Source organism: Pygocentrus nattereri, chromosome 8 (assembly GCF_015220715.1).
Source record: "Pygocentrus nattereri isolate fPygNat1 chromosome 8, fPygNat1.pri, whole genome shotgun sequence".
NCBI lineage: Eukaryota > Metazoa > Chordata > Actinopteri > Characiformes > Serrasalmidae > Pygocentrus > Pygocentrus nattereri.
Window position 1 is genome coordinate 11,363,939 of NC_051218.1, and position 26,428 is coordinate 11,390,366.

The window sequence follows — 26,428 nt, forward strand, 5'->3', positions numbered from 1 at the left end:
TTCACCCCAGTAGGTCTGGTTTCCTAGACATGGATAAACCTAATCTCGGGCTAAATTGCATGAATCACCATTTAAAATTGGCCCAGCTTTAGGCTTAATCTGGGTCCCCAGGGTAATAATCATAGTATTAATTAATTCATCATTGTAGATGTTAACACTGTAGGCTGTAAATTAATTATATAAATGTTTTATTACACTATAAGTGCAAATTCAACACTGTACACTCTTGTGAGATGGTTCTTCCAGAATTATTTATCAAAGGGAGTCATTCTGCTTAGAACCATGAGTTCTGTATAGAACCATTTCATGCTTACATGTTTCTTTGCATGGTGAAAAGGGTTCTTCGGATTGAAGAAGAATGTGTTGTATATGTTTTTTGAAAATGCTATAATGCTATATAGCACCAAAGAGCTCTGCTGTTGTTATCATGTCAGGCTTGTAACATCAGAACAACCCTTTTTGGTGTGATTTTCAAGAAGGTTCTGTATAGAACCACATACAGCACATTCTCCATCAATCTGAAGAACCATTTAAGTATGAAATGGTTCTATATAGATTGTATAATGGTTCTAGATAGAACAATCCCTTTATTAAAGAGGCAGAGGATAGAAGTAGATGTAAGGTACGTTACAGGTCTTAATTTAACACAGTTGGTGGGACATTCAGTGCGCAATTGAGAAGCTTCACCAAGGTGCGCGGATGCAGAGCTGCTGAAAATGCTCAAATCCTCTCTCCTCCTCGGCGCGCTGACACACACGTCCTGAGAAAAGTGGGAAAAAAGGGGAAAAAACAGTCTAAAGGTTGTGATCAATGCGGTTTGATGTCAACTCTCTGCGCATTTGCGCAACGAGGCTCCGCTTACGCAGCGCTCCGCGAGCAGAGGCGGGGCAGCGCGCGCGCGGCGGGGCACATAAAAGGGGGCACGGAGAGAAGAGGGGGCACACACAGCTGAGGAGTTTGAGTTTCTACAGCCCAAAGCTTGGACCAGTACAGGCAGAGCGGCGCGCGCTGCCCGGATCAGCACCATGGAGAGCTCGAGCGTGCGGGGCGCACTACTGCTGCTGCTTCTGCTCAGCGCGAGCGCGCAGGAAACGGACACCACGGACAACGAGCTGGAACTGGACACCAGGGCCATCCGAGACTTTTACCCTAAAGACCCCAACCTGACCAGCGAAAAACAACTGGTGAGTTCTTGCGCTCTTAGCGCGCGACACTGTTTAAAGTGATTAAAACGTTTTGCATCTCTTTTCACAGTAGTGTTCATACAGCTTTACGTGTATATATAGTATTTGCTATATATATATAGCAAATAGTTGATGGTTAGTTGGGTGTGGTGGGGGTTTTATTTCCTTTAACCACTAATTGCAGCACTTTTGCTGGTGTTTTTGTTTGTTTGTTTGTTTTTCCACTGAAACTTTGAACCTTTATGTTTTAACAGCTTGGAGCTCTTCATGAAGTCCTTGAGAAGCTGCAGACCAAGAGAATTCCACCTTGGGAAAAGAAATTTGGACAGGTTCCCATGGTAAATAGACATTAATTGGATATATTATGTAACATTAAGTAAACCTGATATTATCATAATATTAAGTCATGTATCAAGTCACTGACAGTAACACTGACTATACTAATTTGTATATTATAAAAAAACAACAGCATCAGTAATTCAGTAATTACCAAAATTATTGAATTTTATAACAAAACCTTACACCTCCACTTTTTTGGGTTTTTTGTTTTTGTTTTCATAATGAAAATAAAAATGGCAACTGCTGTACAATATGTTATGATTTGTGGAGCAACAGTAATGCATTAACCATTCAAAGTTCCATTCATTTTCTCTCTCCTGTAGACATTGTAGTCCAATGGTCATTAACATGCACGTGATGCGGTGCGGTTTCCCACCATTTGATGTGAGAATGCTTTATGTGATGGATGTCAGTCTGTAATAAATGCTGTCTGCTTCTCTGCAGTGTGATGTTGGAGAGCAGTGTGCGGTGAGGAAAGGCTCGCGCATTGGGAAGATGTGTGACTGTCCTCGGGGAGCCTTCTGCAACTTCTTCCTGCTCAAGTGCTTGTGAGGGGGCAAACCATTTCCAGGGTCGTCTGGGGGGTGGGGTGGGGGGAGATCACACACACCGTCCAAAAGTATCAAAGTCATTTGTATAGATATTTTTTTAAGTGCAAGAATTCACTAAAGAAACGTTTCTGTAAAGTTCTGTTTGTGTGTTAAAGCGCTGCACGCCTGTAATAATGTCAGTAAAATGTAACATAAATGTTTTGTGAATTAAAGTGACCCATAATGTCTTTTTGTAAACCAGTCTGTGTATCAGTTATTTCAAAGAAGTGTGATGGTTGAACCAGAAGTGTCATGATTGCCCAGTTGTCTCTCAACATCTTATATTTTGAGAAATATTAAGATATAGCTAGAATTAAGTTCATGTGTCTCTACAAATGTCCACAAAAATGTGTATATATATATATATATATATATATATATATATATATATATTAAATTACATTATACATTATATATTACATTACACTGTGGCAATTAGAAGCAGATTAATTTTCACTAGAAAGAAGAATTCTTCCAGCCAGTCTCTAGATTTGCTCATTTTGGTGAAAATCACTTGTTTCCAGGGGATGCAGGTTGTGTGTTTGTGTATGCGCAGTCATGAAACTATTGTTTGGCCAGCCCCATTCATCCTTACCAAATAGGTAGGCTGGATTTTTTTGTAATATAAAAACATGTGCTGGATCATATCGATTGCCCAGAGTTACAAAAAAGAACTGCTCGATATCTTTTATCAAGGCTTATTCTCTTGATGGATTGTACCTCTGTGAATAGCAACAAACAGAGAAACTGTATCATGCTGCTACGCTTGGGAACCTCTCAGTGTGTCATTTGTTGCCAGGCTCAATCCAATCTGCCTGCTGAATTCCATTTGGAAGGTCATTTTGGTATCATGTATCATGCTTTTAGTTCGTAAGTGAGTGCTGGTCATGCTGGAGTTCACTGCAGTTGGTTTTTACGCTGTAGAGATTCTATTGCTTTCATTTGTCCAATCAGAATAAAATCAAAACATACAAACTGATTGCATTTACTGCATAGAATGACGTCTTCAGCTCATTGCTGTCTCTGTGTAGCTTTTAAAGTTGAATCCAGTTGAATGACGTCTGTTTGGTCAGAAAAGATGGAGCCAGGCTGCTGCAATGAGAACTATGAAAGGGAATCTATAATGTAGGCCAAGACAAAAGCTGTCCTGCGGCTATGAGCTAAAGCTTTGTGTTCCGATAGCCTTTTAATCTTCTCAACAAACATATATTTAGAATAAAATGGCTTCAAACTCAAACACCATAGAACAGCTTCAGTTCTATTAGGTTTCAGTGCAGAGTTCTCACCAGTTTTGTTCAATTTAATGGTCTTCACTAACGTTCAAGTAGTGAACATGATGAGTAAGAGCTTTCAACACCAATAAATCCAGATTTAGGGTTGATGAGCTTTTAAGTCTGTTCTTTTAGCCTTGCTACGTCATGGTCTTTTGCCCCCCAGTGACTTGATGATTTCTCAGTGTTGTTGGCCTTCAGCCTATCACATAATGATGGCTGAGCTTTTCCAAAAGCGTTGCTGTGTAAAGAACATTGTCAAATCACTCGTGAGAGTCATTGGGATGTTTTTCAAATGCTTCTTGGTCATCATCTTCATGCCTACAGTGGTGGTAAGCAAAGATCATCAATGTGTGAGATAAATTGGTTCGGAAACTGACCCTTGGCCTGATCTGACATGAGGATTGTTTATTCTGATGCTACTTGAATGTTGCTCAAAAAAACCTTTGCAGAGTTATTTTTCAGAAATGCATAATACTGAAATGTTTATGGTCTGACATGAAGTGAAAAGGGAGATGTGCTGTTGCCCCCTAGAGATGCCTTGTGGAAGCAAGGAAAAGCTGTGAGATATCCAAAGGCCAAAGTTCTCACTTTGAAAATGTATTGATGTCAAAGCTGCTTCCAAAGTGCTTTTGATTGAGTTTGGCCTGTTGAGTCATAAGAAGCTTCAGGTCCAGCTACTGCTCACTAATACAGTTAACTGCACTGTGATCCCAGTGAGTGAGTAAATGTTCATGACGTGAAAGAAACCAGTCTGCATTCACTGGTTGACTATATTTGGTTATGTAATCAGTTTATATAAGATGAGAGTTTATATTAAGATAAGTCACTTACACTCTGTGGTTTTGAGGTCATACAGAGCTAAAGTAGATGCTAGACAATAATATTGCTCCCGACAAATTCATGAACCCTTTAAAATCACAGGATTACAACATATCAAAACTTATCATTCCTGACCAGAATTAATTTTGTCTCTTTACTCTTCCTGAGATAATGACTGTCCTCCCATCCTGCCGAAGACCATCAGGGCCTCTTTCTCACCATCACCAACCTGCTCTCCTGTTCATTTGTGCTGCAACACCCTCAGTTACATCACTGTGCCATCCAAATGTACCAGCATTGAGATAGGATGGGACCGTTTCAGCTCACTCCCACTTTTCATAAAGACTCAGTCAGAAACGGCCTCTACCAATGCAGTTTCTAAAGCTTTACCATCCATTCTTCAAACAGAGATGCTCTTAGCTTTTATTTGGTATTTAGCTTATTAAATTATAGATACTGTTTGACCAGAGGAGGATTGGTCTCCCCTTGTGAGTCTTGGTTCCTCCCAAGGTTTCTTCCTCCAGACTGAGGGAGCTTTTCCTTGCCACAGTTGCCTCTGGCTTGCTCACTGGGGGATATATGTTGTAACTTTGTGTTTTCAAACTTCTGTAAAGCTGCTTTGTGACAACATTGTTGTAAAAAGCATTATACAAATAAACGTGAATTGAATTGAATCATTCAGTAACTACACAGATTCTAATAAAAACTAACTGAGCTATTTTTAGGTTGTAGAAGTGTGTAGTAAAACCTTGGGCCTGCTGGTATGCCCCGGCCGTTTATGGGGTTAACAATTAGAGACAGAAATGTACAGAACCCATTACATATGGGTGTAGATAAAATGTTTTGGAGCACTATTTTCTTCATTTGTTTTATAATTTATATATAATACAATCATAGCCCCTTGTCTGATGACTCACAATAATGAATGTGCATTTCTTGTAGGCCTCCTGGAATCTAGAGCAAGTCTGATGTGCCCAGAAGAGCTCTAAAGAGCCCAAATCAAGGAGTTTTCCACACTTTTAGTAAAGAAATAAATAACTACACATTTGATATATATTTAAGTTTGAAAATGTACCATTCATCGAAGCTTCATTGCACACTTCTATAACCTGAGAATAGCTGAGCCAGTTTGCATTAAAATGTCTGTAATAATAAGTCTTAGTGTGGAATAAGCCTGGGATTTTAAGAAGCTAAAGGTGCAGTTATAAAAGAAAATGTGTTTAATTGTAAGAAAGGTTGGAAAATAGTCACAGCTGGAGGAATAAAAATGAATTATAATTGTTTATAGCATAATAAAATACCAGAAAACTGTATAATACAGACCCTTTAAAAATCACTGTATAACTTTACCAATATTGTGTGAAGCAAAATAATCAGTCTGAAGTGCAGTTATATGGTCTATTTACAAATCAGCTCTTTAATCATGTGCTACATGTGCTAGCTTTCTATCATTAACACCTACTGAATGCTTGGAAGGTGCCTCGTAAGATGTAATACATATTGAGGAGATGGAAATAGGCTTTAAAAATGGCTGTTAGTCATTACACATTGCTCTAACTCTAGAATATTCCAGACACTACTTCCACAAAAGCTATCATCACCCTTGAAAACAACCTTTGGATGACTTTACAATAGAGCAGACAGATGCTGCTCTCTCTGGCTGGTGGTCAATAAAGTGTAGCACGCTTCACCTAAAAATACCATCATCAATAATGAGTTAGATAGAAATGCTGTAACATCTGCCCACCTGGACCACCTGAGGCTCGATATCTCTACCATATTGCCAGCTTCAACACCTGCATAGACTCTGCAACAACACTATGAATCAAATTTAACATTAAATGAATTGGAATATGAAAAAGATAGTGTACATCTTGGGTAAATAAGAAAAAGTATTTCCTACTTGTGGCCAGCAGGTGGCAGTAGGAACCCAGGCCTTTTCTAGGCGATTGGATTGCTGACTCACTCCACGTCTGACTGTAGTGAAGCAAGGTTACTGCAGCATTTAGCACTGAAAGCTGGAGGGATACATTCCCCTCTCATTTCCATTCAACTTCAAAATAGCTCTGTTTCCTGTCACTTTGTTTGTCTTTTTCCATAAAAAGCATTACCTTACCGGTAGAGGGCCTTTATTCAAATCTGTAACTGCAGCACTCAAAATATTAGTGTCTAAATGAAATGTGGCTGAGAAGAAGACTTCTGAGCCTTCATGTGTTGGATTTCCACTGAAAATGGTCATTAGCTCCCTTCATCACGGCTTTCTTTTTGAACATTTTATTTTGTTTTTCAAAGAAATCTGCAGGGATATTTTTCCACATCTCCAAAGTTCAGTCTTAGAAATTGATTTGCAAATGTTCTTCTTTTTGTCTATTTTCTTTCCTCAATAAGGGCTTTTTGGCACCTACACATCCTTTCAGACACAGAAAGATGGGCAGAAACACCTGTGGATTTTTCAGATCTGAAGCTTCTCTGTCTTGAAGCTCCTCAAAGATGAAAGCTTATGTGCTGTTTATCTGATGGGGACTTGATGGTGATCTACCAGCAGTTTCATTTCCCTATTGTCATGGTGACACTTTATTTGGATGGTCCCCTATAGACACTCTACAGATACTTAAATCATTAACAAACCTTCTGGTGATGTTCACTTGATTACTAACAACATTATGGTTATGGTTAGGAGTAGGGTTATGGTTATGGTTATTAACTATGCCATGGATTTCCATTTAGTCAAACAGAGCAGAGTCAGTACATATAGGTTGTGTCATGTTAGTGTAAAATGCAGCTGCACTTAATATTAACATTTTGCAAAATTACATATTTTACTGATTTGGATCATTTTTGAGTATTAAAAATAACTGAAAGGTCTCAGGTCATATATTGTAGAAGGTTTTCTTTCCTGCAGATATGGTTGCACCATTTCTCTCTCTCTCTCTCTCTCTCTCTGCTAGATCACTGTAGGGCTTTTCCTGCTGTGAATCAGTTGGTTCTTCCTGGATGAAAGGGACATGAGGGTGTGCTGAACTGTGTAGTGTTTTGATGTTAAAATTCATTCAAATAAAAAAATCCCCACATTATGTTTTTCTCCATACCATCATTTAGCTATGTAAACATCTGGAAGGCACATCTCAGCAGTCTTGCCCTTAAACTAACAGATCAAAGCTGCTTTGATAAGGGCTGCATATACAGCGAGAAAAAAGACTCTGCAGTCTGCACACATTCAAATCCCTGGCCGATAACTAATCTGAAATTGGGTGGAAAAGTCACTTTTAACTACTAACTTCAGACAGGGAAAAACCTCAGATGGGCTGTTTCCAGTCAGATGGTCAGCACTTCAATCCCCACTGAAGCTCCAGATCCCATCTCAACTTACACCATCCGAGCACGAGTCGCTGACACAAGCGGATCATTCTGTCTGTCTTTCTCTCCTCTTCATTGTCTGCCTGTCAGGATGTCTGTATGGTTTGTGCTTTAAGCTGAAGAACATTCTGGAGTTTAGACCAATCAGTGGTTAAGACTAATAGAACCTTTTTATAACAGAGAAATGAATGAACTGTTATCTTTCTCTGATCTGACAGTGCTGTGCAAATGTCAGAGACCACCCTTCATTTCCAGGTAAGCCATTTAGTGTAATATTTTGGATTTTTCAGGAAGATATTTCGGAGGATGTTATAAGACAACCAAAGGAAAATGTGTGAAAGCAGAATTTCAAATAACTGCAGTTCAAAAAATTATTAAAAGATACAGAGAAAATGAGACTCCTAACAACTGTGGCCTGGTAGACCACCAAAACTGTCCCCAGATAAACAGCACTTGAAGCTTTCATCTTTGAGAGAGAGAAGAAAATCAGGCTCCACTCTGACTTCACATCTAAAAAAATCCACAGGTGTTTTTGTCCAACCTTCCACTGTGAGAAGATGACTCAACACTGAGTCCGAAAGGATGTGTAGTTGACAAGAAGCTCTTACTGAAAAAAGGCAACAGACAAAAAGGAGAACATTTGCAAATCAAAGAAGCTGCTTTTGTTCTCAGAACAATGGACTGACCACACCAGAGTCCAGACCTCAGCCTCATTGAAGGGGTTTTGATTGCTTGGATTATGAGAAGCAGAGAATTCTAAGACTGAACTTGGAAGATGTAAGAAAATCCTGCAGATTTCTTTAAATTTCTGAAAGCAAGAATGGAAGCTGTAATAAATATAAAGAGTAGACACACCACATGCTGATAGATTAGATATTATATTTAGTCCCTGAAGCTTCTGTATAATTTTCTGTTAAATGTTTTCTGCTTTTCTCCTAACACACACACACACACACACACACACACACACACACACACACACACACACACACACACACACAAACAAATAGCTTTTGAGTGTTCTGACTGGAAATTAAATAAATAAAGGGTGGTCTCAGACTTTTGCACAGAACGTTTTTGCTCCTTTGCCTATCCAGTCCAAAACACCATGTCTCTCTTTTTTAATGATTTGTACTTTTTGATAAATATAATTATTGTTATTAATATTAGTTATAGTTGTTAATATTGCTACTTCTGCTGCTACTATTAAACACTTCAAAAGATGGTTCTTCAAAGGTTCTTTAGTAATGGGAATAGCTATTTTCAGAGACTTATAGATCCTATTAATGAGTTATAGATCCATTTAATGCTAAAATGGTCCTTTGCATGGTGAAATGGATCTTCAGATTGATAGAGAATGTCTTGTACACGGCTCTTTAAAGAACTCATGGTTCTAAATAGAGCCGTGTCCTTTATTAAAGAATCCTTGAATAACCATCTGGAGTGATTTTATGCCTTCACTCCCTACACGTTTAAACATAAAGGTGCCACAAAACGTTCTTTTACTGATGCCATAGAAGAAACACTCCTGGTCCCCAAAAGAACCATGTTTGAAAAATATAAAGTTTTAAAGAAACTTCACATAATGTAAAGGTAACAGATTAAGAGTTCTTCCTAAACTGTTTACGTTTTAGGGAGGTTCTGTAAATCTTAAAAGGTTCTCCATATTCACATATCTTATTTACAAAGAACCATCCACTGAAAAGTTCTTTAGGGAAACAAAAGTGGCTCTTCTATGGCAGTGCATAAAGAACTCTTAACGGCACGTTGACTTTAGGAATGTAACGACTTCTGACAACAACAACAACAACAACAACAATGATAATAATAATAATCATACTAATAATAATAACATCGAGGATGTCTTTATTCTCATTTTATTTTTTATTTATATTGTAATTTTTTACTGTCAACTTTTTTTTGATCGTCAGGTGTGACATCACACAGAAGCTCGCTTCTCTCCACCAATCAACGCGCGGCTCCCTCCTCCCACATTAGCTTGGCTCCTGTCTCTCTCGCCAGCAGCAGCAGCTGCAGTAGTCGCTGTTGTCATGGAGATGGATTCAGGCCCGGCGTCGGCTGCGGGCGCCGTTGCCATGGAGACGGGGCCCCGCGGCGAGGAGCGCGCGGCGCGGCTGCAGCAGCGAGGAGAGAAGCGCGCGGACTTCTACATGCTGATCGTGATCGGCGAGATCGGCACAGAGCAGCAGCTGCAGGCCGCCAGACAGCACATCGAGCGCGGTGAGTGAGATTGACGCCAGCGGCGTCGCTGCCATCAGCCCGGAGAGCAGACTGCAGAGCTCAGGCGCAGCGGCCTGGAGCTGAGGGGCTTCAGTCTGCTTCACCTGCTTGTATCGATCGTCTAGAGCTTCTGTTTCACCCTGCAAACATCGCTGTAGGCACTGAGGATGGAGTAGGCCTAGGCATTTTAAATGAAGGGCTGTTTTAGTACTTTTTACATGTAGCATATATTTCACACTTTCTATTATGTTTTAATATATGCATTAAACACATTCTGTATTATGTCCTTGGCTCTATTTATTTCACTACATTGGTATAACTTAGATTTTTGTTTGCAAACTGTCAAAAGGTTTCATCTCTACGTTAATAGCAAAGCTCTGCCCTTTGCAGAAAGATGATGCAGAAAATTGGTGCATGTTTCAGTTTGGACTTTGCTGACGCAGCACTTACTCCAAGCTGTGCGCATGCCTAGACTGAGGGGGGCAGTACTGGTGTTCACGCCAATTTAACTGCAGAGAGAAGGACATTGCTGTATAAGAGTATAAGTGTCCAGTCCAGCAGTGCAAGTAGCCTGCATGAGCTCTTTTACTTCCCCTAGAAAGAACTACGTTTGCAGTTTGTGCTTTGAGTGGACACTGCGCTGTGAAGGGGGCATTACAGCACTGTCTCCTCCACACTGCTTTAAAATGACATTGTTCAGACATGTCAAGTGGGAGCACATTTACACACATAGTCTTTTAGTTTCCTTCCTTTGGCAAGACTTGTGTTGGGACATTGAGAACCTGACTATTAGAGATAAAGGCAAACTTGCCAGGATCATTAGAATGGCTGACAAACTCATTGGTAGGCAGCAGGAGCAGCTGGATAGAGTTGCACTATGTATGGAGGTTCTTGATACAGTGTGTGACCCGAGCCATCCTCTTTACAATGAGTTCGAGCGGGATGAAGAAACCTTTCCACAACAATAGAGGAATCATTTCAGCATCCACAAATATAGACTAATATTTCCGACTAATATTTAGTGACGTATTCTAGAAGAGCAGAATGTTTAGGTGATGACTGGATACTGTGCTAAAATATCTGCATTCTAGTCATTTTACTGTGTTTGTGACCCTCTACTGATAAATGTATTGCGTTTCTTTTAATGCTAATGCAGGTATATTTAGTTACATTTTATAAATGTTTGTGTTGTCATTGGTATAGACATTGACAGATATGTACATGAAAAATATTGGATGTTGCGTTGGCCCACAATTCCCATATCAGTGCCCTAATTCCCACCAGATTGAGCCTCCTAAATTGCTCTTAATGTTTAGCATTTAAGCATTGATATTTTATGTTTGTATACTGCTTGCCAAGAATGCTTATAACCTATAAGTATTCTATTCTATTCTATTCTATTCTATTCTATTCTATTCTATTCTATTCTATTTTAGACATGTTCAACCACCTGACGTGTTGGAACTGTGTGAATTCAAAGCAGAATTTTCAGTTGATAGGGCTTTAAATAGCTCTTGTTGTGATTTTCCAAAGTTTCTCCATAATTAAGCAGCTATAATGTAAACAAAGTAAAGAGTAGTAAAACAGAGTAATTTGATGTGAAATGCTCCATTCCTGAGACACATAGTGAGTCAGAATTGTTCACAGTGGTGTTAATGGGAACCAGGCATCTGAAGAATATTAATGCCTCTAAAAGCTCCCGCACAGAAAGCTATTATATCAAATGTTTATGAATACGCTGCCTGATGTCTAAGATATTATTTTACTATCATTGCTTTATGTTTTATATATATATAAAACTAGTGCATAACTATTAAGACATGTAGATTTACTGGTGGTTTTGAATAGTAAATAAAATGGCTATATTTGTGTCGCAGACATTGTGACCTCTGGTTCCTGCAAAAATCAAAGTTGATAAGTTTCTCTGCAATTAATTACTTCACTCTGACTGAGTTTTTTTTATCTCAGTGCCTGAATTATGCAATGCAATTTCTCTTTAAGAAAGATGGTATGTGTTTATTCATGCATTGCATATTTGACATGTCTTATTTCAGCGAAATATGTCTTGCCTGTACGTAGGCACCGAGGACTGAGCTGGCTCAGCAGCAAAATATATATAGGCAAAACCCATCCACGCTCACTGCAGTAGCACAACAATCCTCCCTTGAAAAAAATGATGCATTGAATTTACTATTCAAAATGTTCAAATGTGCACATTATTTCTACATGAATAAAATATGTTACAAAAACACAGGGCTGTGTTTCCGTTTGGCAATAACTATGTTTTTTGCAATATATTTTATTCATGTGGAAATGAGAAGCAATTTCAGTGAATTACTGTTCTCAGTGTGGAGCCTTAAAATTACAGTTTAGTCTATGAGAGTAGCCCAAAGTTCTTATTAAGCTTGATTATCCTATTCGAATCCCATCATGGACATTCACTTGGCGTCTTGTCCTACAAACATACTGTTGGTGTCTTCTGTTTGTCATCTGTTTGTCATCTGTTTACTCTGTCTGACAGGGAGATATATTAAGGGTCTATTTTGGTCCCCAAGGCCCAGTGAACATAAACGGACTCCTGAGGGTTCATCGTCTGTCCCCAAGGCACAAATGTAAAGGCCTACTTGTGCTGAAAATGCCTGAGGGTATGATGGCTCTACCTTAGAGAACTTTGCCCCAGTGACACGTGTTCTAACTTCTGTGTGAGATAAAGAATATAGCTGCAGAGGCTTTACTCTACAGTTGGTTTCTAATATCTGCAGAGCTAATATCTGCACTGCCGAAGTACTTTAGCTAAGTGACAGCTTAACTGCGTCTTTAGACGAAGAGAATGATTCATTTATCCAGTCCTGTGGAGTGGATGATTGAGTTATTGGATAATGTAAGCTCCAGATATCAGGCTCATAAGATCACATTGTCAGACACTTGGTCTGATTTGATGAGTCTGTGTTTAGAATAATAATTCCTTCTTCATGGAACACGTGAACTTTACAGCTCAAGAAAATCTGTTGGGCAAGATTTTCTTCACCAGAATCATGTTAGTGCAGATGGGAAGGAGCCACTACTGAATGCTTGTTAAACATACATTTTTGTTAGCATTTATAAAGCCTATGACCAGAAAGTGAATAGGACACTTTATCACATAAAGAACTTAATAGTAAGATAATATTAATGTATGGCTAGCCCAGCTCATGTTCTTAGCTGGCTTCTCATGCAGGACAAATATTGTCAGAGAGCTTTGGCAATTTAAGCATTTTGTTTCTGTCATAAGAGAATCAACAGAAACTTTATTAATATTTGCTTTCCAAATTTTCTGTTTATCCTTTAGTTATTAATGTTCACACAATGGAAGCAACAGTTTTTGTAGTTTTCTCAGGCACCATGGACTGAAAAAATATATAAGGTGTAATCACATTGCATTCCCTCAAAATAGTTTTGCATTTCCTTGCAATAATCTTGTGTTGTATGTGTTGTATTCTCTTGCAATAATTGTGTCACCTGGCATAATCCATTGCATTTGCAAAGGAACGCAAAACTATTACAAGGGAGCGCAAAAATTTTGTGAGGGAATGCAAAACTATTGCAACGTCACTGCAACGGCACTTTAGTGGCTCAGTAGTTTTTAAATGGTGTGGAAAAAAAACTAAAAGCTATTACATTTCTAATGTTTTAAAAATGTTAAATAAGGTTATCATACAGTCTTAATTTAGTCTTCAAAGTGGATTCTAAAAAATAAATAAGGCAAGTGTTTGTCACAGCTTAAAGCATCACTCCGGCCGTGACCCTTGGCTCATCCATCCATCCATCCATCCATTTTCTAAGCCGCTTCTCCGTCAGGGTCGCGGGGGGATGCTGGAGCCTATCCCAGCAGTCTTCGGGCGGAAGGCAGGATACACCCTGGACAGGTCGCCAGTCCATCGCAGACCCTTGGCTCATGATAAATGTAAACATTAACTGCATCTGTTGTCAGCATGGTCACATCCTACAGTGGTGCTGCAATAGCCTCTAAAATGACATCTTCTAGTTTAAATGCCAGGAAATGTAAATTGAAGGTGGGAGGAACCACAACTTCATGGGGTGTGGGGGGGTGATTTATGGGGATATTAATCCATCCATCCATCCATCCATTTTCTAAGCCGCTTCTCCGTCAGGGTCGCGGGGGGATGCTGGAGCCTATCCCAGCAGTCTTCGGGCGAAGGGGATATTAATATTGTTCAAAAATAGCTTACTGTAATGTAGTGAGGAGGCAGACGCATACGCTGAGATAAGCGACTTTTATTGAGGGCAAATCCAGGGTCGTTGTCATGACATGTAGCCAATATGAAGAGCAGGAGGGACAGACATGACAAAGAACACAGAAATCCAAATACTTAACAAAACACTTAGAACAGAACAAGCAGAACAAGCAAAACAATCAGCACGATCAAACATCAAACAAAGACCAGCGACAACTAGGGGCAAACACAGGGCTTAAATAATCACATGGATGACAAGGGACAGGTGAGAAACAGGTGAAACAAATCAGGGGTGGAGTCAAGAAAACAAGGGGGCAGGACTGAACCAAAACAAACCATGTGGAATGTTGTCAAAAGGTAAACAAAAAACATGGGGGAGTGGGAGGAGCCAAGCGTGACACTTATGTTACTCTTAGGAAGCCAAGTATTTAATTTCAACTGTGTAACTGTGGAAACTCTCTTCAGATCATTATTACAATAAAGAGAATTGATTACTCAAACAGAAATGACATCACATGAGGAGGGACGCAGGCTAAGAGCTACCTTGCTAAGCTAAGAGCTTAGCAAGGTAGCTGCCTGGCTATGTAGATATTTTACCTCACTTTGGTGCCTTTTCTCTAACGGACAAGTCCAAAACTTGTCATTGATGTCCATTTTGTGCTGAATAATGACAAAATGAACTATCGAGGTAAGGGTTAGACTAATGCTAGCTTGGTTGTATTTATTAGCCTATAGATCAGTCAGACTGGTATTCTTAGTGTTTGTATGGTATATATGTAAAATGTATACTGGGTACTGTGTGAGTGATGAATAAAAACAACGAAATGATGTAAAATCATGAATTGTGTCAAACTGAAGATGCTGAAGGATACACGAGCTATGGAATACTGTATAGCATATCAAATAGCCTAAATACTAACTGTAGACAGCAATGCCACTTTAATTTGTGTCTAGGACAGGGGTGTCCAATCTTATCCACAGAGGGCTGGTGTGGTTGTAGGTTTTCACTCCAACAAAGCAGGAGGTCACCTGATGAACAGTTTGAAGACTAAAACCAACTGATTTAACCAGAAACAGGTGAGCTCCAGCTTGTTTGGAGTGAAAACCTGCAGCTATACCGGCCTTTTGTGGATAAGATTGGACACCCCTGGTCTAGGACATCAGATCATAGATTGATTTCAACCTGCCACGGAACAGAAAATGCAAAGGCTGTTTGAAAGCGAAGCGCTGGTGTGGAAGACTGCTATGGACAGGGTCACAGAAGTGATCCGCTTGCTTGGCTACTCTCAGCAGCTACAGCCGCTGATCTGAGACTGAATAAACACGGAACTTTAGGCCTTATTTAGAGAGACAAATAAATAAATAAATAAATTGTCAGCTCGCTATTCTCATCATCGGCGGTTCACTTGCAATGCCAATAAGACAATGTAGCCAAGGCACTCTGCTCAGCTCAGCCCTTGTGTGTTTATAAGTAGCTACTGTGTGGGAAAAACAAGCATTCAGGCTTTTTTTAATGTTTATTAATATACATCCAGTGTGTATATCCACTTCAAGTTTACAAAGATCATGTATTTTGACTTTATACCTATAAATATATAAAAAATATATTCATAAGCATAAACAAAGCTGGTTTTAGCACTTAGTGCTTAGAGAACCTATTCTGTCTTCAGTCCCCCAAGGTTATATGGGTCCATCTGTATGACATTTTAAAACCCTCCATAAATCCTCAGCTAGATACAAATCAGAAGATTGTCTAGGTCATGCGAGCACCCTCACCCTCTTTAGTAATCTTGTTCTGGTAAATGACTCCATTCATATACCCTTTGATGACATGTAGTGCTGCTCTGGTACTGTTTGCAGAAATGAGCCTCATATCACTTTTATTTTTTACTGTGGGTGTTCTTGGGATCACGCAGCCCATCCTTTTTACTACAAACATGATAAGCTAAATTAGTGCCTAAGAGATCTATTATTGTTTGGTCTGACTAGAGCATAGTCACAAAAGAGTCCTGATTTGTTAAAATGCTCGGGTGTAGATTTTCAATGTGCATCTCTGTGCTTCCTTTTTAGCGTAGGCGATTTGCGTTGGGTGTAGGAATTGATATGATTACAGTGCAGTTCATTACTTATTGTTCCGTGCATAACTGTTGTTCCAGCTTTTGTTCTAACCGCAGATTATCAAGCCAGCTGTACTGACAGGGATGTTTAGGATCTTTGCTATAGCTTTTTCCATTTGAGGGTTGTTTAATAATGTTGTCCTTGGGGAATTTAGGAAGCTCCTTTATCTTCACCATTACTGCAACATGTTGGGTGAAACTTTCCCAACCAATGGCAGCATCTTTTATAATGATGCCAGGTGCAATTTACACGAGAACATTTTTATATGTAAAGCTGATTTACTTTTTAAAATTTATATATTTTACTACAGAACTTTTTTCTTTATCAATTTTGTTTTTAAACCTAGCTTAGTTTATGCCTGTGTATACATAGGTTTTTTGTTTGTGTCTCTAAGTACAAAGTCAGAAGACATTATGAACTTTGTGTAAGAGAGTGTATGTACAGATGTAGAGTGTATATGCATTGCAAGTGTATAAAATAACAAATGCAAAAGTGTCTGAATACTTCTTTTACTTTCACTGAATGACAAAATCTCTTCTTGGCCTTCCAGAAATGACCTAAGGACGCTTTTGCTTGGCCTTTATTGATTTTGCCAGAGCAATTAACACATGAAAGTGAATCGATATTCTCCAGAAGTCTCAGCTGGGTGTTTGTTTGGACTGGGGTCAAAAATCTTTGAGAAGACAAGGGGACTGGAGCTTTTGTATTTCTGAGGTGGTGATAGTGGTGATGGTGGAGGGGAGTTCTCTCTTTTATACAGCAGCTCAGTGACACAGCATTTCAGAGCCCAAAGACTGCAGAGTGTACAGAGTGTAAGATTTGAACTTCGGCCTTCATCGGAGGAAAAAAAAGCATTTTAATCGTTCGGAAGTACAGTGGCGAGAAAAGACAGAAATAATGAGGAAAAGAAGGCAAGAGGCTTGAGGATTTGATTTCATCCCCTAATCCTTTAAGTGCTGTGTTCAGCGAGTTTGCCACAGAGCAATTGCATGAGCCGTCTGCGCTTTTGGACACTGTTATGTAACATTAAATGAGATTCCATGAATATTCATTGAACACAGAAGAAAAAAGTCCCACAGAAGTTGTAGCAGCTGTGAAAGCACACACTAGTTCATTGTGGCTTTCTGCAAATGTGATCTCCAGATTGGCACAATCGACTGAATGTTGCTTCACATGTTTCCTTTGACTTTTAATTGGAGTGAATCTCTCACATAATGTTACAAATGTTATAGACATATCAGTAATCACAGAAAGAAAGAAAAAAGCACTATGAAGCAATGGCTGCACAGTATGGTGAAAATATATTGCTGTCATTTTGCTGCATAGAGTATTGCTCTTGTGATATGCCTTTTAATGTATTAAAAGGTATTTTTTTGCTTAATTGCTAAATTACTTAAGCATATCTGGATAATCCAGTTATATTTATACATATATCACAGTTGTTGGAATGAAAACTCGAAGCTCCAAAATGCTAACATTACAGCAGAAGGAAAAAACCTACCTTATTTTTAACGTGAGTCAAACATTCACAAACACAAAGTCATTTTGGTCCATTTTACATTTTACATACACACACACACACACACACATGTGTGAATGGATTTTCTGTTTTAGGCCAAAAGCTCATCTCTCATCTCAAAACTATTGCAAAATAACACTTCATGCATCAAGTTGCGAATTTGTAACCAATTCTTGTAATAACTTTCTGTGAGGGAGCCTCTAAAATGTAATATGGTTATTTTGGCCTGTATTATTCTGACCAAAATGATTTATGTTTGCTGGATTATAGACCTCATTATCATAGACCATAGACAACCCATCCCCAAGATCTGGTCTGTGCACAGTAAAAAAAGCCTGAAGGGCTCAGTTTAATATTGTAGCCCTCTGCAATATCACTGTGATACTGATTAAGAAACAATATATTGCACAGCCCTGTGAAAAATAGTACATTTCAGTATTCCGCAGAATGTGTGCAGTAAAACACCTTGTTTTTGTGTGTGTGCAGGGATCCGCTCCTGGGACATCAGCCTCACAGCGTGTGATCTGGCCCGGCAACTGCAGCTCTTCATTACTAGGCACTCTGCCCACTTCTCTGCAGAGATCAGAGGTCAGTGATAGGTCTAATGACTGGACAAACCTGATGACTCAACCAGGACTTGTTAGCAAAAAATAAAGTAGTTATGTAAGGTTGTGGTGAAAGTCTTTTCCCTCTTTTTCAAGACAACAATCATCATTTCTAACTTGGTCATTTGGTGAAACAATAAACCCTGTAAACATACATAACTATATAACTTGCTATGTTGCTTGTTATTTACTGTATTATAACCTGCAATTTAAATCAAACAGCATGTTCATGGCACCACCAAGCTCCAAATATGAGAAACACATGGAATACCATATTTAGCATATCTGTATGTTACTGTTGATTAGTAGAGACATAGAAAAGCACAGAAAAAAACATTGACTTAAAACATATGTAGAAGCAAATGGGGAAGACAGGTGCTGAATTTAACTGTCCATTTGCTTCTATTATAATTGTTTTTTGTTAGCCTATTTAGTTCTTTTATTAATATTTTATTATATTTGTGCTAATTGACTGTATGTTGCAGATGCTGCAGCTAGAGACTAGGTTAAAAATACTGGGGTTCTCCTTTAAGGATTCAGTCACTGATATCACATCTCCAAGGTCATGTGTAATCCCAAGGCATGAATCAATGCAGCACACGCATACTGTATGCAGTGTAACATGAGGAAACTATAGATGCTCTCCCACCTACTGAAATGGAGATCTGTGCATGTGTGTTTGGAGCACTGCACACTGCACTGCCTGCCATAATCATCAGAGCGCTGTGTCAGGAGAAGGAGCTGCAGAGCCAGTCTGCACTGCTGCAGTGTGTCTGTGTGAGCTGAATAAGGTTTTCTCAGGGAGGATCTAAAGGCTCAGGTGTGCCTCAGTCTTGTTGGGATATGCAGCTTTATTTCCTCTATTTCCTGCCTCTACAGGATTTTGCTGATGTTATCACACTATACTATAAAGCTGTGGAATTCATATGAGATCCATGTGGTGGCCAAATCTTCACTGTAGTTCATGCACATTTTGAAATAGGGCAGCAGGAGATCAAGGACACTACTGTAATTTCTATTTACAGAGTGATAATGAAATTACATAGTACAGCACTTTACTGTCAATGTTTTAACTTTTTTAAAATTTACAAAACAGATTGAATTTACAGTAAACATTCCCAGCTATATTTTATATGTATTTATATCATCTCATATCTCCAAAACGGTAAATGTACAGGAGAAGGAAAATATCAAGAGCTCTTAATGTAAATTTATGTAACTTTTCATTTTTTGGGACTATAGCAACTGTATATATATATATATATATATAAACCTGACAGTAACCCTGTTTTAATAGAACACTACCAGATGAAAAACACAGTTCAAAGTGAAATAACAAAACATGTAAAATGCATTCAAATATACATTGCAGGAATAATGCATTTAAACAAAAATCTTATTAAAAGAAACTAAAAATAATCAGCAAGTTATGCTAATGCTCCATCTGCAGTGCTATAAAATTCAGAGACAGGCTGCTCAGATTGCACAAATTAACAGTCACTTTCTCATCATGCTTTGCAAATAACAGCTAAATATGGTAAAATACTGTAAAAAAATCTCCTTGACAAAAACATTGGGCTGTGTCTCCCAGAGTGAACCACCTTTTTTTTACAGCACATCTGCTGTATTTAAGTTAAACAGTATATTACTGCAGTGTTTCTGCTGTAAATGTACAGCAATTTTACAGTATTGCAACAATCTTCACAATTCTATCATTTTGATCATTTCATTTGTTTTCACTAGGGCTGAGCAATAATGGGGGAAAGTAACACTGCAATATTTTTTTTTTGCGATAAATATTGTGATATTTTAAAAACATAAAAGGGGCCAAAAATTTACCCAGTTAAACTACCCACAAGTGGAGCTAATGATCATTTTAGCAATGGAACGAGTTCAGAGGGAGATTCAGTTAGCGCAGGCACACTATGGTCTAAATTCAATACTGCAGTTATACATATTGTGATTACCAGATGCCTTCTAACATACTGACCCTTGTGATGTGGTTAAGGAATGACCTGCATCATTTCTGACCAACATTGTTTATGTTTATTGGATGATGGTAAACCCTTGATTCACCCAAATTTCCAAAAAACATCTGGTCAGGATACTCACCGCACACAATAAAACATTCAGTGATTAGTCATTAGAGGCTCATTTGCACATTTCACACTTCTAAGATGTCACTATTACAAAGGCTCATATCATATAACAACATAATCAAGGAAAATAAACTGTGCAGCCCTTGTAATCAAGACAAGTTCACTTTTATGCATTGAAATTCAGATTCCTTTACTGAACTCAGTAAATCTGATTTTTGGTAAATGTGTTTCTTTCAGGGTTTCTTATTGAATGGTGGTCAGTTGTGTTTGTTGTTGTTTGTAGAGTAGGCTATTCATGTTCCTTTAGGAGTAGATTTCTTGGCCTGGTTTTTATTGACAAAGCTGACTGCAGACATCCGTCAGAACTCCCGGTAAAATAAAGCTAAAAATACAGCAGATTAAAGCACCACTGGGATTAGTGCAGCGCTTGGAAAAGGCTTTGTTGTTCATTTGAATACAGTGGAGTTTGTTTTGCTTTGGCTGTCTGGGCTGGATTTAGTGATGTGGGCCATGCAGGATCAACACCTACACTAGTTGCTTTGCAGATGGCACTGTGATCCATTCTGAAATAAAAGCATCTGGGTTGTTGTGTTAAACACTGAATTGTGTTTCTGAGTATGCTGGTGGAAGCAGCCCATTTATGCTGCAGTGTTGGGGTTATTTGTAAAAGTCAGAGGAATATATCTTTATTCTTTTTACACAGCACTTAAATGAACAGTGAATTAAGTAAGATTGCAATATTTTGTGCTGTACTTATATATTATGTTTTATTGTATTGCACTGTGTATTGTAGTTTACTGTATTGTATTGCACAGAGTTCTGTGTTCAACTCTGCTCCTTTTCTCTCGGTATCAACAGTGACTTCGTTTCTAGCAGTATCTGTATGTAAATGTAAATATCAACATTTATCAACCTAATCTCTGTCTGTCACTTCTTTATAATACCATTTATTTCTACAGGCATAATCGCCTTGTACTTGACTGTAAATCTATATATATTCACCATCTAAAGATAAACAGGTCTATATATATATATATATATATATATATATATATATATAATTTATTTATTTTCTTTTGGATAGCAACGCCAATAGACCATTGACAGTTGCTGAATTATGAGAATAAACATTTGAAATGTGTGATCAAATAGCATTGTAACGGGGAGCGAGGAGGCAGACGCACGTGCTGAGATAAGCGAGATTTATTATGGGCAAATCCAGGGTCATGGTCAAGACGGTCCAGGGTCATAGAGCCAACACAGATTGAACGGGGGGCAGACATGACAGACCAACAATAAAGAGGTTCAACCAACACACAGCACGGTCACATAAAGCAAACAACAGAGACCAATACAATCAAACAAAGACCAGCACTAGACTAATGAAAACACAGGGCTTAAATACAAGAGGGCTAACAAAGGACAGGTGGAGACAATCTGGGGTGGAGTCATGAAAGAGGGGGCTAAACCAAAACAAAACGCACATGGGCTAAACCAAAACATGAACAAATGGACAGGAATGGGAGGGGCCAATCGTGACAAGCATAAATAGAACAAGCCTTTAAGGCCACAAAATTTCCTTGATATTTTGGAAACAATGTCTACATTTCAAAGTGCACCACTTGCTCCACAGTCTATACAGACCATATATGGAAACTAAACCACAAAAACAGGTTTATGAATTCAATGTTTTTATGAAGCCAACAGCATCTTAGCTCCGCCCATTCATACTGAAGTTACAAGGAGTATTTCAGCCTGGGCTGCTGTTTGAATAAATCACAATAAAGGACAGCCAGTCAGAACAGAGATTATTTGCATATATTGATCTTGAAGTCACAGTAACAGAAACAACCAATTTGATTCTAAGAGATAAAGTTAGGTTGGTCATGTAAAAATGAATTATGCCTGTGTTTGGTACATGCAAGCACAAAAGTATCATAAGTGGACCTCAGGGGGAAAATAAGGTACAAGATATGGGCCCTTTAAGATAAGAGGGACATGATTGAATATCTAGCCTTATCTGTTCTTGTGAAGTTTTATCCAAATTCAAACACTGGAAAAAGTCATTCCAGTTACTTTTCCGTTTTCAATTATACAAATGTACAGCTTAATTTACAAAGACCTTTGACTGTGGAATTCATGACATTTTTTGCACAAAAATAGCACAAAAATAGATGCTTCCCATAAATGTTTGTTGTTGGAATTCAGCAACTGCCCACTGGCTTCTGTTATCTGATTTGAGTCAACAGTTTATGTTGTTCTCTTCAGAGTAAGGAAATACTTATATAGAGAAACCGGAGTATTTCTTTCTTTTTTAAGTTGAGCTCTAGTTCCAGCTGATTTTCCCAGACGCCCACAATGCATACCATATATAGACATCATCACATTTTCAGGTCCATAAGAAATCCTAGATCTATCCTTAAGAAGCAAATGTAAACTCTCAGTGGTTCATAAAGAACTAAATGCCCCATTCATTTTACTTTAGGCTTCTATTTCTGCCTAACTGGAATGTCCCTGAAGGAGCAGCAGCAGCACTTTTACCTCAGTCTAGTCTTTTTGTGCTTTTTCCATGCCTGTGTGTTTGTGAGGCACTATTAATGGAGTGTTGAGTAGGGACAGAGGAAGCGATGCCTGCAGCTGAAGGACATGCTTTGTGGTTAGATCAGATTGCGATGACTGGTCTGTGGCCTCGCGGCTCGCTAGAACAGCTAGCCTCTGTTTGTGCTTTACCACACCCTGTAGCACTGCAGACAAAAGACAGCTGAGCTGATGCTGCAACTATGTCTACATCATCTTCTTCCCTTATCATATTAATCCTGCAGCTCAGCATACATCAGCATTATATATGCCCAAAGGGAAAATAACGACCACAGCAAGACTACATTTCTCCCACTCAAATTAAACTTAATGATGGGATTGAATATTGGGTACATTAAGATGGTAAGTGATAACAAATTACTTCTTTAATCTATATTTTACCTAAGGGAGAGCATATAACACAAATATATAATATAATTACAGTCAAAGTTTGAGCACCTTTGGTCAAATGACATGTTTTCTTAACTGAAGAGAAATTTAACACGTCCTCTACAGTGAACACACTTCTGCACATTTACTGTTTATTTGCTGAATCTACCATACTGGAAGAAAACGCTGAAAAAGTGGCCTGTGCAAAAGTTGTGGCACATTGTATATTTATTTATTTATTTTTTTTTACAATATGTTAAACTCAGCAAATATATATATATTCATATATATATGAAGTATATATTAAATTAAGGTACAATATCATATTTAAGTGTGTTCTCTGTGGAGGATATGTTCACTTATTTTCACTTATAAAATCAACAAAACATGTAATTTGGCATGATTATCAAGGAAAGATGTCCCCCAGTCACACCAATTACCAGTTCTTCAAAAATTGCAAGTACAACAGAAAATGTCACGTTTCAAATTAAAATTAAGACCAATTAATTTGTCTTAATGACAAAACACAGACCACAGTAAAAATCTTTAAAGTAAAATAAAAAATTTTGTGTTTGCATTTTTTTGCTTATTAATTAAATAATTCCTAATAAAATGTAAATTAATTAACAACAACAACTAAACAACAGTGTAGTTAAATTAAATAATTATAATTGTTTGATACTACATACATTTTTTTTCAAAAATGGATCATTTTTACAATGTAGTAGTAGTAGTAATAATAATAATAATAACAACAACAACAATAATAATAATAATAATAATAATGGCAACAACAGTAAAATGCTAGCAAATTAAACAAAGGAGAAACCTTTAATATTTTAAAGATAAAAGCAAGTGAAATGAAAAGAGCTAAAATAGATTGCTATGTGTGAATTTATGTCTGGATTGATGTCCAGCTGCAAAATTAAGATACAGATAATAAGCACAAATATATTTCATATCAGTGTTGGTGATGCCACTGCAATGAACAAGCACAAGAACGCTTCAACAGCTTTTCAGAGATAAAAGTGTTCTCCTGAAATTCATGATATGATGCCCTCTTGTGGATATGACAGGTAGTGCAGGTAGGGACTCAACTCTTGTGTCTGCCCAGCCCTGCTTCTGCCCTGCACTGACCAGTTCCATCCTTAATCTAACACACATGATCCTGTTAATCAAGGCCTTAAGGAGCTTCTGAATATTTGAGCCAGGTGTGTTAGATTAGGGGTGGAACTGAACTCTGTAGGGCAGTAGATCTGGAGAAGAGATGCACACGTCCACTCTAAATGATGGAACTCCACATTATCATCCTGTGTAATGACTGACTGCCCTAAATTAGTAGTGCTTAACACAGTCTAAATTAAAACAGATTACAGCTCACAGCCATTCTGCAGATGTAGATGGTACTTTAAAGAAGAATGGGAACACTCTGAGGGTCCTCAGAGGGTATGGGAGCCTTTAAAACCGACAGTGTGCGTGTGCAATGCAAGGGTATGTTGTTCCTCCATAGGCAACTGCATTGTGACTGTATTAAAGGGTGCATATTGTAAATCTTTCATGTTTTTTTTCTCTCACTGAGGTCCACTAATGACATTGGTGTGGGTTTAGGTATCCACAGAGATAATTCATTTTTACATAATTTTCCAACCTGTCTTTATCTTAAGACTGGCACATGTAAATGACCTATGTTCTGATTGGCCACCCTGTATTGTGCTTTAAAAGTCTTGCTGGGCTGAAACACACCTTATAATGTCAGGCATATAGGCTGCTGTAGGTTGAAATACAGGGTGTATGTAAATATCTGACATCAAATGACATCACAAAAACAGTGACAGTGTTTTTTGCACTGTATATATATATATACACTTAAAGCTTTCGTCTTTCAGAAAGAGGAGAAAATCAAGCTCCACTCTTGCTTAAGAAAAACTGTATCTTTGCTCATAGACAAGAGGTGATCAGACCCCCCTGACTGGATGCAAGGCTATGTGGACCCACACAGATACAAATTGTAATGATATTCTATCTTAAGCAATATTGTTCATGTATATCCTGTGAATAAAAGGAAGATGAAAACACAAATGTTAACGCAGCTTTAAGTAGCTATAAATACAGCCCCTCCCTGACAATGTGGGAGTGACCCAGATCAGTGACAAACTCTCCCGCTGTGTTTGTGTATGTGTGCCTGGACTGAGCAGCAGTGCCTCAGGGACCTCCTGTTCTCCTGCAGGCTGCAGAGAGAGAGAGAGAGAGAGAGAGAGAGAGAGAGAGAGAGAGAGAGAGAGAGACACACACACACACATACACACACACACACGCGCACACACACACACACACACACACACACTACTGCTATACTATACTGAGAGAGAGAGAGAGAGAGAGACAAAGAGAGAGAGAGAGACAAAGAGATTGAGACAGAAAGAAAGAGGTACACACTGATCGATGAGCTTGATTCTGCTGAGTTGTTCCCCAGTCTCTCCTGCTCTCCTTCTTTATGTTTCTAATGGAAGACAGCCTTTGTCTGTGCATGAGTGAATGAGCGAGCCTATAAACATACACTGGATGGTCAGAAGCATGAGATTGTTTGTTAGTGGGGATGGAAGAAAAAACATAGCATATGTTGCTGCAATATGCTTACATAACTCTCAGTGTTAATGCTTCCTTCACAGATTACGAAGATTACTAAGTTACTAATGCCATGGTCACTAATATACCTCTGCACCATGACAGACCCTGGCTTTTTAGACATTATACTGGTCGCAGTTTGGATAGTCTTTTTCTTCTTTGCTTCCTGGAGAACATTATTTTCATAAGCAATCTGAAAGATTGACTCATCAGAATACAATGATAATGGTTTGTTCCTGAGCCCATGTGGTAATATCCATCACAGAAGCATGCAGGTTTTTAATGCAGTGCTGTCTGAGGGATCGAAGGTCATCGAAGGGCATTCATTTGTGAGTGTAGTTGCCCTTTACACACACAGATTTCTCCAGATTCTCTTAATCTTTTGATAATATTATGCATAGTACAGGGTGAAACTCCTAAAATCCTTGCAATTGCTCATTGTGGAACATTGTTCAT

General features: G+C 38.4%; 2 protein-coding genes across 2 annotated transcripts in view; both read left to right on the plus strand.

The window, feature by feature from the left end:
- The first annotated feature begins 926 nt into the window (after positions 1-926).
- cart2 (cocaine- and amphetamine-regulated transcript 2) lies at positions 927-2,311 on the plus strand. Its single transcript, XM_017689648.2, has 3 exons — positions 927-1,184; positions 1,439-1,522; positions 1,968-2,311. The coding sequence occupies exons 1-3, from the start codon at positions 1,026-1,028 to the stop codon at positions 2,073-2,075; spliced, it is 351 nt and encodes a 116-aa protein (XP_017545137.1). The 5' UTR covers positions 927-1,025; the 3' UTR covers positions 2,076-2,311.
- Positions 2,312-9,590: 7,279 nt separating this feature from the next.
- The window catches only part of map1ab (microtubule-associated protein 1Ab), a 51,757-nt gene continuing 34,919 nt past the window's right edge, over positions 9,591-26,428 (plus strand). Inside the window, exons 1-2 of the mRNA XM_017690227.2 lie at positions 9,591-9,804; positions 18,163-18,264. Coding sequence (XP_017545716.2) covers positions 9,615-9,804; positions 18,163-18,264 — 292 coding nt within the window. The 5' untranslated portion in view covers positions 9,591-9,614. The remainder of the gene's footprint in view (positions 9,805-18,162; positions 18,265-26,428) is intronic.

Excerpts from the sequence above, each read along its gene's own strand:
- cart2 (XM_017689648.2), top strand. The coding sequence starts at position 1,026 with ATGGAGAGCTCGAGCGTGCGGGGCGCACTACTGCTGCTGCTTCTGCTC. Across the intron at positions 1,185-1,438 it reads TGACCAGCGAAAAACAACTG|CTTGGAGCTCTTCATGAAGT; the intron begins GTGAGTTCTTGC and ends ATGTTTTAACAG. Across the intron at positions 1,523-1,967 it reads AATTTGGACAGGTTCCCATG|TGTGATGTTGGAGAGCAGTG; the intron begins GTAAATAGACAT and ends GCTTCTCTGCAG.